The 15,010-nt window shown below is 39.4% G+C and overlaps 1 protein-coding gene across 1 annotated transcript in view; it reads right to left on the bottom strand.

Annotated features, from left to right (window-relative positions):
- LOC127569546 (protein KIBRA-like) overlaps window positions 1–15,010 on the bottom strand; it is an 82,794-nt gene that overhangs the window by 45,768 nt on the left and 22,016 nt on the right. The window contains exons 2-5 of the mRNA XM_052014296.1: window positions 10,877–10,986; window positions 8,556–8,759; window positions 7,305–7,381; window positions 5,319–5,398 (exon numbers count right to left, since the gene is read on the bottom strand). Of these exons, the coding sequence (XP_051870256.1) occupies window positions 5,319–5,398; window positions 7,305–7,381; window positions 8,556–8,759; window positions 10,877–10,986 (471 nt within the window). The remainder of the gene's footprint in view (window positions 1–5,318; window positions 5,399–7,304; window positions 7,382–8,555; window positions 8,760–10,876; window positions 10,987–15,010) is intronic.

Raw genomic sequence — 15,010 nt, 5'->3', positions numbered from 1 at the left:
TGTCTAGATGCAAGCACTTACCTGCTTCCAATTCATTGATTAACACAGTAACATCAATAGTTTCTCTTGATAATTACATATATATTATGCCATTTTCCATTCAGTTAATTAGTGCATTGGAGTTCAAGTAAAGGAAATATCCCACAGTCACAAAATAACATGGTTGCCTAGAAACCAGAATTCACAGCACCAGAATACATTATGTGATTCAATTTCAATGGGAAATTGAAGAGAAAGGAAGTTTAGGGACTTGCTACACTTCCCATACTCACAATATCTAATGCCAAAGGACAAAGGCAGCCAATGCATGGAAAAGCTACGCCAACATTCCCTTCCAAGATACACACCTTCTTAACTTATATTAGCATTCCTTTTTCAATATGGGATCTAAATAAACTACCCAATACCACTGTGAGTACACTCATCAGGATGGCAGCATTTCAAGATGTCAGCTCACTGCCAACTTCTCAAGGGCAATTAGAGATGTGCAATAAAAGGTGGCCATGCCAATGACAGCCACATTTCAGAAATAAATAAAATGTTACACAAAGTCTGCAAATCTCCTTCCTAGTCCTCAGTGTCTGTCCCAAGTAGGTCCCAGCCAAGGAGTTTGGTACTTTCAGCCCACCTCTGACATATCCCCTTTCTGTACTTATTTGGATCTCCCTGCCTAAACCACAACCCACTCATTTTCAACTCACAATCTAGCCATCACCTTCACCCAGCCCATGGGTACAGACATACCAACCCAACCATAGATTTGCTGACCTGATCTTCTCATGCAATTGATTAGCCAACCTCCCCCAATCTCAGACAGCCGATGCTCACCAGATCCTACTGTCAACCTGCCACCCTGACCCTCTGTCCAATCGTCACTTGACATTCACCCTTCCAAACACTGGGCCAACGTCCATCCTTCCCATTCCTCAAGGTCCATTCTTCTATGCTTGGTCACCTCTTCAGATCCCTAACTCTCCCCTATCCTTCAAATGGTGCATCCTGCAAAGGAATGGCATTTGAGGCCATAAGACACGTTAGTTGCACACAATGCCTTGGCCTCGTGTACACTGAGTGAGCGTTAAACAGATGTTTATAGGTCTTCCATACATTAACAGTTTAATCAACCAAACAGGTGACATTCAATTTCTAGATAGATATATTTTTTTCATTCTAGTAAAGCCAATCTTCATCATACAAACTACATCCATACAACAACGAAAAAGTAGTGTTATCTTCATTCATTTTTGTTGGGGTAGAATTATTCACATATCTCCCTTTTCCTGAGAAACAAATACTACAAAGATTAGCATGCTTTGCCAGACCTCTGTTCACCTTCTCTAACTTCAGTAGCGATAACAGTTATTAAGAGTCTTTATCTCCCTTTGCAACATTAACATCCATTATCAGTAATAATAAATCAAACATAAAATGCCCCATAATCTATTCCCTGCACACAATAAAGTACATACAAGCAGTGATAGAAAGTAATAATTTATTTCATAAAAGGGTTTTGTTACTTTTTCTCTGGTATCCAAATTTCCTCAGCATGTTAAATGATTGCAGCACAGCAGGCAGTAACCATTTTGGGCATGGATACTCTGCTTAGAAATTCTACAGTAATACTGAAATGGCCTTACACAAGATAAGGCTTTTTCTTCAGAACATGCAAATGCAATTAGGTAGGATATGGACCATGACCGGGTATGGTGGGGCCAAAAGTAAGGGAGTCATAGGGAGGGAGGTGTGGTCAGGTCCCAGAGAGGAAGCCTCGAGGTGAGGGTTGGCTGCCATGGTTGTTTGGATCAGAATGGTAGTGAGTTGGGGATTCATCATTAGTCAAAGAACCAAAATTGTCAGTGCAGGAGGGGGGAAAATGGGGTGAATATAGTAGCAGAAATAGGCCTCAAATGCAAATGGTGCAGGTCACTCCAACGTGCTTGGAGATCCCAAAAATAGCCACAAGCTATGCATTGTATATCACTAAGTGTTTCTGAGCACATTTGGAGCCTTGCATGCGTTATGCGGTAGATGTATGGTGGAATCTGCAATGGATATCATGTACTTCTTGATTCATGTTCTGTTCACAATTTCTGTTATTCTGCACCGAAGCTGGATTGTGTGACATGCAATAAAAGGTGACACGTGATCTAATTTCTAGGCAATCATCTTTCAGTAGTTGTAGCATGCACCTTTCAGTCCAAACAAACAAAATGCCATGAACAAGAACAAAAAGCTTTCCAACAGCACAAACATAATATGCAGTTACTAAAACAGGAAACAAAAGTGTATGCAAAGAAGCAGAGATGACAAGACAAAGGAACTTGCTTTAAGTTTCCTCGTATTTTGTTACCAACAAAGCTACTGCTAATCAAAATTCAGGACACATTCCAGAGGCACTTATCTACAAGTCTAAACAAGATCATCGGTCAGAAGGTATCATAAAATCTTAGAAATTTATACCACGAGGTGGCAATTCTGCCCATTGCATCCATGCTAACTGAGAAAGAGCCATTCACATTCAAGGCCTTGAATATTAAGACATATTATGGGCTCATGCAGATTCTTAATTAATATGATGAAGGTTTCTGCCTCCACCATTCATAATCCTGCCACCTATTACCTTAAATCTACGGCACGTGTTATTCACTTCTCTGCTTCGAGAACTTGTCTTTACTAGTCATCCTAACCAGGCCTATATTAATTTGTCATTTTTCAGAAACAAGCCCAACTTCAGAATGAAACTTCTTTAGCTTTAGCAATACGTTTGGAGATGTTTTGGAGAACATTCATACTACCAGGGAGGAGGTATTTGCAGCCTTACAGTGGATAAATCCCCAAGGCCTGACCGAGTGCATCCTAGGACTTTGTGGGAGGCTAGAGAAGAAATTGCGGAGGCCCTTGCGGAGAGATTTGCTTCATCATTAGCAAATGGTGAAGTTCCTGAGGTTTGGTAGGTGGCTAATGTCCTGTTGTTTAAGAAAGGTAGCAAAGACAAGCCAGGGAACTACAGGCCGATCAGCCTGATGTCAGTAGTAGGGAAATTACTGGAGGGAATTCTGGAGGGACAGGATGTACCAGTATTTGGATTGACAGAGTCTGATTAGGAGGAGACAGCATGGGTTTGTGTGTGTGGAAAGTCACGCTTGATGAGCCTTGTCAGAGTTTCTTTTGAAGAGGTAACTAATAAGGTAGATGAGGGTAGGGCAGTGGATGGTGTCTATCTGGACTTCGACAAGGTCCCGCACGGTAAACTGGCCTGGAAGGTTAGGTCCCATGGAATCCAGGGAGAGATAGTTAGGTGGATTCAAAATTGGCTCGGAGGTAGGAAGCAGAAGGTTGTTTCTTGAAATGGAGGCCAGTGACTAGTGGTATGCCACAGGGGTCGGTGTTGGGACCCTTGTTACGTGTTATTTATATAAATAATTTGGATGTGAATGCATGAGGCTTGATCACTTGCGGATGACACAAAATTAGGAGCTGTTGTTGATAGTGAAGGTTATCGTAGATTACAGGGGGGATCTTGATCAGTTAGGGAAGTGAGCTGAGGAGTGGCAAATGGATTTCAATATAGATACGTGTGAGGTGATGCATTTTAGAAAGTCAAACCAGTGAAGGACTTGTACTATGAACGATAGGGCACTAGGGAGTGTAATGGAACAGAAGGAATCCAAGTGCATAGTTTGTTGAAAGTGGCATCACAGGTAGACAGGGTGGTGAAAAAGGCATTTAGCCTGCTGGCCTTCATCAGTCAGGGCACTGAGTATAGGAGTTGAGACATTAGGTGGCGGTTGTACAAGCTGTTGGTAAGGCCACACTTGGAGTACTGTGTACAGTTTTGGTCACCTTGTTGTAGTAAAGACTTGGTTAAACTGTAAAGAGTGCAGAAAAGATTTAGGAGGACGTTGCCAGGACTAGAGGGTCTGAATTACATGGAGAGGTTGGCCAGACTAGGTCTTCACTCCTTGGAGTGCAGGAGAATGAGGGGTGATCTTATAGAAGTTTATAAAGTCATGTGTGGCATAGATGAAGTGGATGGTAGCAGTCTTTTCTCCAGGGTAGGGGAGTCCAAAACTATGGTGCATAGATTTAGGGTGAGAGAGGAAAGATTTAAAAGGGACTTGAGGGGCAAATTTTTCACCCAGAGGGTGGTGAGAATATGGAACGACCTGCCAAAGGAAGTACCTGAGGCAGGTTAGAATAGTATCATTTAAGAAGCTCTTGGATAGGTATGTGCAGGGGAGGGGCTTAGAGGGACTTAGAGGGATATGGGCCGAATGCAGGAAATTAGGACTCGATGGATGGGCACCATGGTCAGCATGGACTCGTTGGGCCAAAAGGCCTGTATCGGTGCTGTAATGCTGTATGACTCTGACATATTTATAAATATCATCTCTATGTTTCCAGGTGTTTCTGTAATGCGGTAACCAGAACTGTATGTGTCATGCCTAACCAATATTTTATAATATTTTATAATGGCCTTCAGGAAAGTGTCTTGTTAGCCATCTTACCTGATTTATCTACCTGCCTTGCTACTTTCAGGGACCAGTGGGCATCCATTTGCAGTATTCTACCATTTATTCAGCCTTGTTTCCCATACTTGACTTCGATTTTCTACTTTTTCTTTCGCAATCCAACCAATCCTTTGTTATCTTCCTGCAATCTACAGCTTTCTTCTTTATCTGCTTATTTGTGGCCCATACAGTTAAGTCTACAACATTGTTGTGTGCAACAAAAATGAAGGGACATTGCACTGAGTTCATCTTGTTACCATCTCGAAAAATTCAACCAAATCCATATTAACTGTTCACAAAATATTCAAAAGCCACAGAATATGAACACATGGTAAAGTAATCTGCATCTTGAGAATATTTTGTGTAAATGAACTATAATTTCTCCTTTTATTTATTTAACTCTAATCCTGAGTTTGAACTCTATTACTAATTCACTAGCATGTTGATAATCTCTCGTTAGTTAATCCCTCATGATTTTGGTCATTGTTTTAAATACCTTCTTTACTTAAAGAATAAAAATAATAACCCATTTCTTTTTCTTTCATCTCTCCATGGTGAATTAATTTTCTCAGCATAACGAATCTACATTGCATTCTTTTTGAAGTATTTTCTACCCAAAAATTGCAAAAAATTTGCAGCCTTACCAACATCAGCAATAGAAACACTGTTACCATTACTTCTTGCTTTGATATGGAATGGTTCTGTGTTCAGGGTAAAAGTCATTTTTGTTTCTTTTTTATAGTCTATAAGTCTATAATGAGGAATTTAGTTTTTCAAAATAAAAAGGTCTTAAAATTTTATACTCACGCTTTGAGAGTTTCAAATCCTTGCTCTTTATACTGTAGTTCATGCCTCATATGAGTTAGTTCGCTCTTCAGTTTTTTCACCTATTGTGAAAAAAAATAATATATTGATTCTGGGCTATTTTTGCTAAGTCACATATCTGTTTTTTTGCGCATCTGTAATGCTAATACTTAGCCACTTCGGCACACAAAAGTCAATTGCAAAAGCATTCTAAATTCTTGGTAAAAGTATTGTAATCTTAAATGTTTTGATTCTGCAATGAACAGGTACATCCACGTTTAAATTCTATCTCCAGCATAAGCTTGACAAATCAGGAGTTTTCCCAAGGTCATAACTCACAGAATAGATGAGGGCAAACCAGATGAGATGGTGTACTTGGACTTCCAGAAAGCCTTTGATAATATGGCACATGAGATTAAAATGAGACTGCATGGTATTGGAGGTAATGCAATGGTGTGCATTAATGATTGGCGAATGGACAAAAAACAGTAGGAATAAATTGGTCATTTTCGGGTTGGTAGACTCTGACCAGTGGGTTGCCACAGTGATCAGTGCTAGTGCCCTGGCTGTTCACAATAATTGTGTAATGAGAAAGGATTAATTGATAATCTCACACTAAAGGATCCTCAAAAGTGGCAAAGTTAAATGTCAGAAATTAGAATCTTGAATTTAAATAATGGCAATTATATGGGTATGCACAATGAGTTGGTACACTGAGAAATTAGATTAATAGAGATGATGATAAATAAGGAGAGACAGATATTTAAAGAAATATTTCATAATTCTCAACTTCATAATTGTCAGGGGATCAAGTGTACTGGATCTAAGTTTGCTAATGATACAAAGCTATGTGGGAGACGAGACTGCAGATACTGGAATCTGGAGCACTGAACAATCTGCTGGAGGAACTCAGTGGGTCGAGCAGCATCTGGGGGGTGGGGGGTGGAGGAGGAGGAAATGGGGGAGGATGGATTCTACAGAGGATACACAGAGGCTTCATGGGAAAAGAGACATGCCAAGTGAATTGGTGAGGATATGGTGAGTGCAATATAAATGTGGAAAAAATGTGAGATCATCCCCTTTAAGGACAAGAGTACAGACACACCTTGCTGCAATTACGAACAGCCCAGGTGAGATTGCATCTGGAATATTCCGTACAGCTCTGGTCTCCATATATAAGAATAGATATAATTGCAGTAGAAGGAAAGCATCAAAGATTTATCATATTGATTCCTGTGATGACTGTTTTGGTACAGAAGGATGAATTCAGTGAACTGGGCCCATGCCCAGGAGATCTCATTGAAACAGACAAAACCATTAAGGAGCTTAACAGGGTAGATATGAAATTAATCTCTCTCTTGGCTGTGGTGCCTAGAACCAGGGATCAGTCTCAAAATAGGTTGTTAGCCATTCAGGACAAAGATGAGCAGAAATTTATTGACCTAAAGGGTAGTGAATGTTTTGAATTCTCTATCCAAGAGGGCTGTGCAAGATCATTCACTGAGTAAAAATATAGAAGAGATTTATATTTAGATGTTAAGAAAATCAAGAGATATGGAGTTAGTGCTGAAAAGTGGTAAGATAAAAGATCAGCCACGATCTTACTGCTGAGGAGCCACATATATAACTGAACATTGTAGAATCAGCAGCAAACATCCCCAGTCCTGAATTTATGATGGGAGGAAGTTCATTGATAAAGCGGCTGAAGATGGTTTGGACTTGGACAATGTCCTGTGATGTTCTGGAACTAAAACAGTAATTTTTACAGACATGAACTGAGCCTGATAGATGTATGTGACCTCACCAGATCTGATAGTGAATGGCTAAATCAGTTGTTTGCCTTGTCCATAAAGCTACAGAATGTTTGTTTCAAGACCAGAGGTTCAAGAATATGAATCTCCATAGCTCTAAACTAGTACCGAGTACAGCCAGTGTATTGGCTCCACATAAACTGATCATTACAATTTAAAGAATTACTTTTGATCTTACCCTAGATTTGGTTGTTGAAATTTCTGCTTTGAGAATGTCTGGATCATATTTAGTACTAGATGAAGAGCCCGAGAATACTGGAAAAAAAAACACAAAAATATTCAATCAAGCATTTTGGCTTTTAACAGCAGAATAAAAAGGTAAAGATATATGCGGGTTAAAAGTTAATCACTGTAATCCTCCTCGAAACTCAAGGTAGAAGAAATTGCCAATCTACCACTTTTTAGAAAATCTTTCCAGATTGCAGAGCCTTACTTGACAAAAAAATCCACCAGCCCTAATTTTCAACGAAATATTTGTAGTTCCACATGGAATTGTCAACAATTCCCCACATAGCTGTCAGGAATTTTGGTACACCTCCAAATTGGACTTGGCGCAGGTCCAATTTGGAAAGGAAAAGGCAAGTTTTAAAAGATTATTGGCATCTCGACAGAGGCCATTCCATTTGCTAAATACTGATTACAAGAGGAGTGTTTTGCTCAATTCTTTCGTTTAATATCTTTATGTATACCATATCATTCAACAAATCTCCACTCCCAAGTGTTGCAAGACTAAAGCCTAAGTCACAGGAAGGATTGTAGCACCAAAGTCAGTTTCTGACTCAGAAGGTTCAGAGATTGTAGAAGTGAAAAGGCATGTTTCAGATTATCTGCATTACTTTGATTAAAGTTAACTTAAAAGTATTTAATTGTTCATTTTATTAAAAAATAACTTCTCATACTTTTTGAATGTTCACCAATGTCAGGGGCATTCACTAAAAATTAAACTTTGATGGCTGGTTCAGCCTGGGCATGTTTTAATAGCAGTCATAAATTTCTACAGGATTTACAACCTGAAAGCCCAAACCAAATCAGGTTAGAGCCAACTTCGGAGATAAAGCTGCCACTGGAAGGCAAGTGCAGACCTAGACAGTAAGGAAATGGCAAGTGCATGCTCCCAGGGGATTCCAGGCTCAAAGCAAAGGTTAATTCTAGTGAATCTACATTCGAAATTGGTCTGCTCCCCACAACAGATTATGCCCAAAGTGGTAATCCAAATAGCAAGGACCAGGGAACTCTTTCGCCAATAGGGGAAAAACACAAATCCAAGATCAAAAAGACTGGAAACACCCAGTTCCACCCTGAGCTTCATTATAGAATCTGTGCATGTGGATCAGTGGAAGAAGCACTACACTAATGTAACATTATATTAAAAAAAATCAAATATTTCTGTATGTAGACACAAAACAGCTGGACTGAGAACAGTACTCACAGCTGGTCTGGGAACTAGATTTATCTTTCCAAACATCATACAGCTGTTTGTATTCATGTTGAGCCAATTCTAATCTCTGTTGCTTCACTAGGTAGATTTCCTTCTGTGCAGTTAGTGCATCCTGAGCTACTACCAGATAGTCCTTCAACATGCGTTCCTGTTCTCTTCGCCATTGAGCCCGAGGATCTTCCACCTGCGTTGTCTCTGAAAGGCAATAAACCATGACATTATGTTAAAATTCACATTTTTTAAAAATTAAGGAAATGTGGAACATGTACAAGGTTTCACGAAGTAACAGAAGTTCAATTATCCATAATTTGTTGTGGGACTTGAACTTGGAACACAAAACTAATTTACACATTTATTCACACCAAAAGCTGCAAAATAATGGAACTGTGGATTCATGATTTCTAAAACAGTTGGAAAATAAGAAACAAGAGCAGTAATAGTCCACATAACCCCTTGCATCTGCTCTAATAATCTTTGATCTTACCTCTTCTGTCCTGCCCAACCCCTATAACCTTCGATTCTCCTGTAGTTCAAAACAATATCTGTGCCTCAAAGACTCAACATCTACATCTTCCTAATGCAAAATTACTAAGATTCAGAACACTCAGAGCAGAAACTCCACCTCATCTCAAAGTTAAGTGATTGATTTCTTGTTGTGAGACTATTCCCTCTTGTTCCACTTTCACTATAAAACATCCTCAGGAGCTTCTATTCTGTCCCTTCAGAATCTTGTGTTTCAATGAGATCACCTCTCCTCATTTGTTTTTAAATTCAAGAGTACAAGTTCACTCTGCTTGATCTTTCTTCATCGCACAACTCCCTCATTCCAGGAATTAGTTTAGTCAAACGGCACTGTACAACCACCAAATAAATCACTCCCTAAAAGAGGCCAAATCTGTGTGCCTCACCAAACCCTTACTTTTGTTCCATAATCCCCTTGAAAAACAGCTCAATATCCAATTTAGCTTAATTACTTAAGCATGCTAACTTTGCGTTTCCATATTTCCTTACAACATAAAAGGAGGCCACTTTAGCCCATCAATTCTATGCTGGCTCACAGTGCAACCCCCCTGCCCCACTGATTTTACCTATAACCCATTCTCCCCACATTTCCATCAATTCATCCCAGGTTCTACATACCAGGAGCAATTTACACTGGTCAATTAGCCTACTAACCAGCAAGACTTTGGGATGTGGGAGGAAACAAGAACTCTCAGGAAAACCCACACAGTCACAGATAGTGTGTGCAAGGTCCACACAGACAGTGCTGTCCAGAGATCAGGGTTGAACCTGAGTCACTGAACCTGTGAGACAGCAGCCCTACTAGCTATGCAACTATGCCACCTTATGACACCTTGGTCCCACCTGTGACACCAAGATCTCTCTGAACATCAACAGTTAGTACACTCACACCAATTAAATAGCACTGTGTTTCTACCCTATCCTTTTAAGACCTTCTGTATCTACCTCACAACTTGCTTTCCCACCTATATTTGCAATGTCAATGAAGTTAGATACATTACATTTTGTTCCTTGCTCTGACAATGAGAGAGGTGGTAAACATGAGGCCCGAGTATTGATCCCTGAGCCATCCCACTGGAAAATGATCCCCTTTTCTACCTGCTAACAAACAAATCCCATAAGCCTCTCACTTGCACAGTATATTTTACATGAGACCTTACTGAATGCCTTTTGGAAAACCAAACATACCAAGCCCGTCAACTTCCATTTACTTACTTGATAGTTACATCCCCAAATTCTAATAAATTTGTTAAACACAATTTCTCTTTCACAAAAGCATACTGTCTGTACCTAATCATGTTATGCCTTTCTAAATGTTCTGCTATCACTTAATTATGAGTTGTAGGATTGCATCATTATTCCAATAATTAATGCTGGGCCAACTGACTTTTATAACTGTTGAGAATTGTGAAATATTTCTTTATATGTCTGCCTCTCCTTATTTATCATCATCTCTATTAATCTAATTTCTCAATGTACCAAAGCATCGTTCATACCTATATAATTGCCTTTATGTAAATTCAAGACTCTAATTTCTTACAAATTTAACTTTGCTACACTAAGGCTGAATATGATAATTAATCATAGTATGATCACTCATCACTAGAGGATTCTTTAGTGTGAGATTGTCAATTAATCCTTTCTCATTACACAACAATTTCCAAAGCAGCCAATTCTCTGATTGGGTCCTCAAAATGTCATGGGAAACCTACCTTAAATGCATTCCATTAACTTGCTCTCAATATTCCCTTAGAAGTGTAGTAATATAATTCCATAACTAGAATGCTTACGTGTATTGTGATCAATGTAATAAACTCCAACTTGTGCATCAAATGCTTCTTCCCAGCCCAATGGTAACTCATCTCCTACACAATCACCAAATGAAAGGGGTTTGGTCCATCTAGAGAACAAATAATAAAAAAGTCAGTCTCTTATTCTCAGTAACTATTAATTAATTAATAACACGCATCACTGAAGTCTGTGTCAAATATCTATTTTAATGTTGTATAGCACCAAGAAAATCCAAGGACAACTTAAAAATATTTATTTATATCACTTCCATCACAAAGAAAAACATGTTTCACATAGGCAAAATGGGACTATTAAGAATCTAGAAGTTTGGTCAAAGTGAGTTTAAAATCGGATTCCTAAGGACAAAGTGTGGAGCTTTTGGAATTTTTATAGTGCTGAGATGTTGGGCTACGTTACACGTGGAAGAAGCTGCTTTATGTTGAAGAAGATTACAATGGATATTTTGATAACGAGATAGCAATTTGGTTAGCAACCAGAGAGCAGCCAGTGAAAGGGATAGAATTGGAGACAAAATTTAGAAATTGAATCAAATATTGACTTGGGCTTTTGTAACTTCCAGCTGGAAAAAGGAGTTTGTCCTAGACTGGATTTTTAATAGCATGCAGGTGTATTTACAACATGAGGATCACGTGAAGTGAAGTGGTAGATCTGATAGAAACATGTTAATATGGATGTTCACCCTTTGCAGGTGATGTCACCTATGGGCTGTAGATACACAAGAAAGAGGAAAGAAAAATATGGATTTTTTTGGAAAACTCCAAAAAGTGATGTGTGGTTGGGAGAAAAAGCGTAGCTACATCTTGCTACAACCAAATGGTAAAAATGTGGGTTAAAATAAGGCCAATGAGGGCAGTAGCACAAAGACAGTTAACAAAGAGGTGCTGGACAGAATACAAGCTTTGGAAAGCATGCTGTCAAGGACCACCAGAGCAACGTATCATGGTCATAATAACTGATAGCGCTGTTCATTATTTTGGCAAGAAACATTTCAGTTGTCTGCAAAAGGCAGAATCATGCTTACTACCTGAGTTGTTGATTTCAAACAGAAAAAATTATATTATTGTATCGATAACAAACATTTATGGGGGAACATAATTAAGCAAAGTTCATAGCTGTTTTGAGTATTGCCAACATTATCTAACAGTCAAGCAGCAGTGGGAAAAAAAGATACTCAAGAAATACACTTCACCTATTACTGAGCCAAAGCAAATTAAAAATTGCTTAAATAGCATGAAATCAAACTAATGGACTGGTACGTACTACTTCTCTGATGAATTAAACAATTGCCTATATCATCACTGACACAAGTACTGGAGATTCCAAGTTCAGTGTCATCCCGAAATTAATTTTCCCCTTCTGTCCGCTGTAAATAACACAGTGCCATGAGGTTGATTCGAACAAATACCTTTATTAGCAGTGCACCGCTAGGAGAATTCTCTTCAGCACTCACTGAGAGTCGCTTCCCGAGTTCTCCCCGCACAAAGGGCAGACGGACATTTATACAGGAATTGTCACGCACATCCCATGCAAACGGCGCCGCGAGTTTCGGTCAATCTATAGAGATCCCGAGACAGCTATCACATCTCTTGTCTTAGTATAATTGAGTTATAATCAAGGCATTCAAAGGCAGGTATCACCCTTCATTGTTTAGACCAAGCCTGCACCTCGATGTTAATTACACTCAGTATCGCCACCGTCTGACAAATCGGAATGGTCCGTTACCCGAAACAAAGGCAGTTAACATACTTAACATTCCAACTTAACTAGTGGGCCAGCAGCTTGCTAGCCCTTGCTAGAGAAATATAAATGCATAGATATATATTTTGTTTACCAGTTATAGGTATGGTTGCAATTCTTAATCCTTCACTTCCTCATCAGGACATTTCCAGAACTTCATACACACCTCAAAAACGTTTTAATCAGCTATCCACCAATAGTTACAAGATAGAGCAAATAAGTCTGACTGTAGTTCTATTAAAAGGTACATGAGGTGACAACACATACATGTTACATATGATGTACAGTAAACAATGGGTGACTGAGATACAACACAGTAAATTCAAAATCCTACTGGTTTCATTCTCAAATACTGGTGTGGATAGTGGGACCATAAAAGTTCACTATCCAAGCAAAACTGATTGCCCCGTTTCTGATGCTACAGCACAGTTTGAAAAAGAAAGGCCTTGAAATTCTATAAAGCAGCAGAACATTTAATGAAAACCAGAAAAACTGCAGATGCTGGAAATCTGTAACATAACTAGAAAATGCAGGCAACACTCAGCAGGTCAGGTGGCATCTGTGGAAAGAGAAACAGAGTTAACTTTTCTGAACAGAGACCTTTCATCAAAATTATAAAAGAGAGAGGTAAGCTTTAAAGGTGCATAGAAGGTGGGGTGGGAGTGTATAAAACAAAGGGAATATCTGCAATAGTTGCAGCCAGGGTTGCTATGGTGTTGTTCATGGGGCAGTTGGAGGGTGACAAAGAAGTGATGTGTTGCAAATAGCAGGTCAGGGTGTGCTAATGGAGAATGAGGGAAAAAAAAGAGCCAATAACACTGAGGGATGACTAACAGCAAAAATGGCCAATTCTGATCATAGATAGAGAAAGCTAATTATCAGAAGTTGGAGAATTCGTATTGATTCTGGAAAGGTGCATCATAGCCTCCTGCATGATGATAATAAGGTCCTGAACAATGTTGAGGAACAGATTCTCATTTTCCATCTGAGCATGTTGCAGCCTGAGTAGATCACAGTCTGCCTAGAAGGTCATAGGCTGTGGAATCCAGTGCTAGGAACCTACTTCAGAAATTTGCCTTGCCCAACAGCTCTGACATGGGTATCCCCACAACAGCCTTCCCCAGGCACAACACTCCACCAAACCTGAACACCACCATTCTCCCAGCAATCAATTCTGGCCCAAACTTCAAATCCCCAACACAACTATCATCTTGCTTTTGCCCACTCCTCAGCCAATTCTCTCTTCCCAGTAACTTCCCCTGCAATGCATTCAAAGCTATTTTCCTTCTCATGTTTGACACCAAGTGGAGTACATAAAGGAAAGGATCTTCAGCATATTAAAGGTGCAAGGCTAATTCCACACAGAATGTTATCTTGAACCTCGTGCACTATATATTGTGAACACATAAAATATGCACAAGAGTAGGTCATATGGCTCCTCGAGCCTGCTCTGCCATTGAATAAGATTATAGAACCATAGAACAATACAGCACAATACAGGCCCTTCGGCCCACCATGTTGTGCCGACCTTCAAACCACACCTAAGACTATCTAACCCCTTCCTCCCATATATCCTTCTATTTTAAATTCCTCCATATGCTTATCTAACAATCTCTTGAACTTGACCAACGTATCAGCCTCCATCACCACCCCAGGCAATGCATTCCATGCACCAACCACTCTCTGGGTGAAAAACCTCCTTCTAACATCTCCCTTGAACTTCCCACCCACTACCTTAAAACCATGCCCTCTTGTATGGAGCACTGGTGCCCTGGAAAAGAGGCGCTGGCTGTCCACTCTATCTACTCCTCGTAATATTTTGTATACCTCTATCATGTCTAATCTGATATTGGCCTCAGGTCCACTTTCCTGACTGCGCCCATAACTGATTACTCTCCTAAAGACCAAAAACATGTCCATTGTTCCCTTCAATTTATTCAATAATTCAGCCTCCTCAGCTCTCTGGAATAGAGATTTCCAAAGAATCATAACCCTCAGAGAAGAAACTCCACTTCCTCATCATCTCTAATGGATAACCCCTTTTTATGAAACAATATCCTCTACTTTTAGATTCCTCTATGAGGGAAACATCTTTGCAGCATCTACATTGCCAAATCCTCTCAGAATCTTGTATGCTTCAAGATCACCTTTCATTCTATTCAACTCCATAGAATATATGCCCAACCTACTCAACTTTTCTTCAGAAGACAATCTTTTCAGGCTATAAAGGTATTAATATGGGAAATGACAAACCTTTTGTGACAGAAAGTAGAAATCTAAGAGTAGATTAATAGAAAAGAGATTACAAAACTAATAATAGGGCAAAACTAAAGGCTTTGCATCTGAACGCACTTAGCCTTTGAAACAAAAATGAA

The sequence above is a fragment of the Pristis pectinata genome, chromosome 4 (genome assembly GCF_009764475.1).
Source record: "Pristis pectinata isolate sPriPec2 chromosome 4, sPriPec2.1.pri, whole genome shotgun sequence".
NCBI classification, from domain to species: domain Eukaryota; kingdom Metazoa; phylum Chordata; class Chondrichthyes; order Rhinopristiformes; family Pristidae; genus Pristis; species Pristis pectinata.
This window is presented reverse-complemented; position numbering and strand designations above follow the sequence as displayed.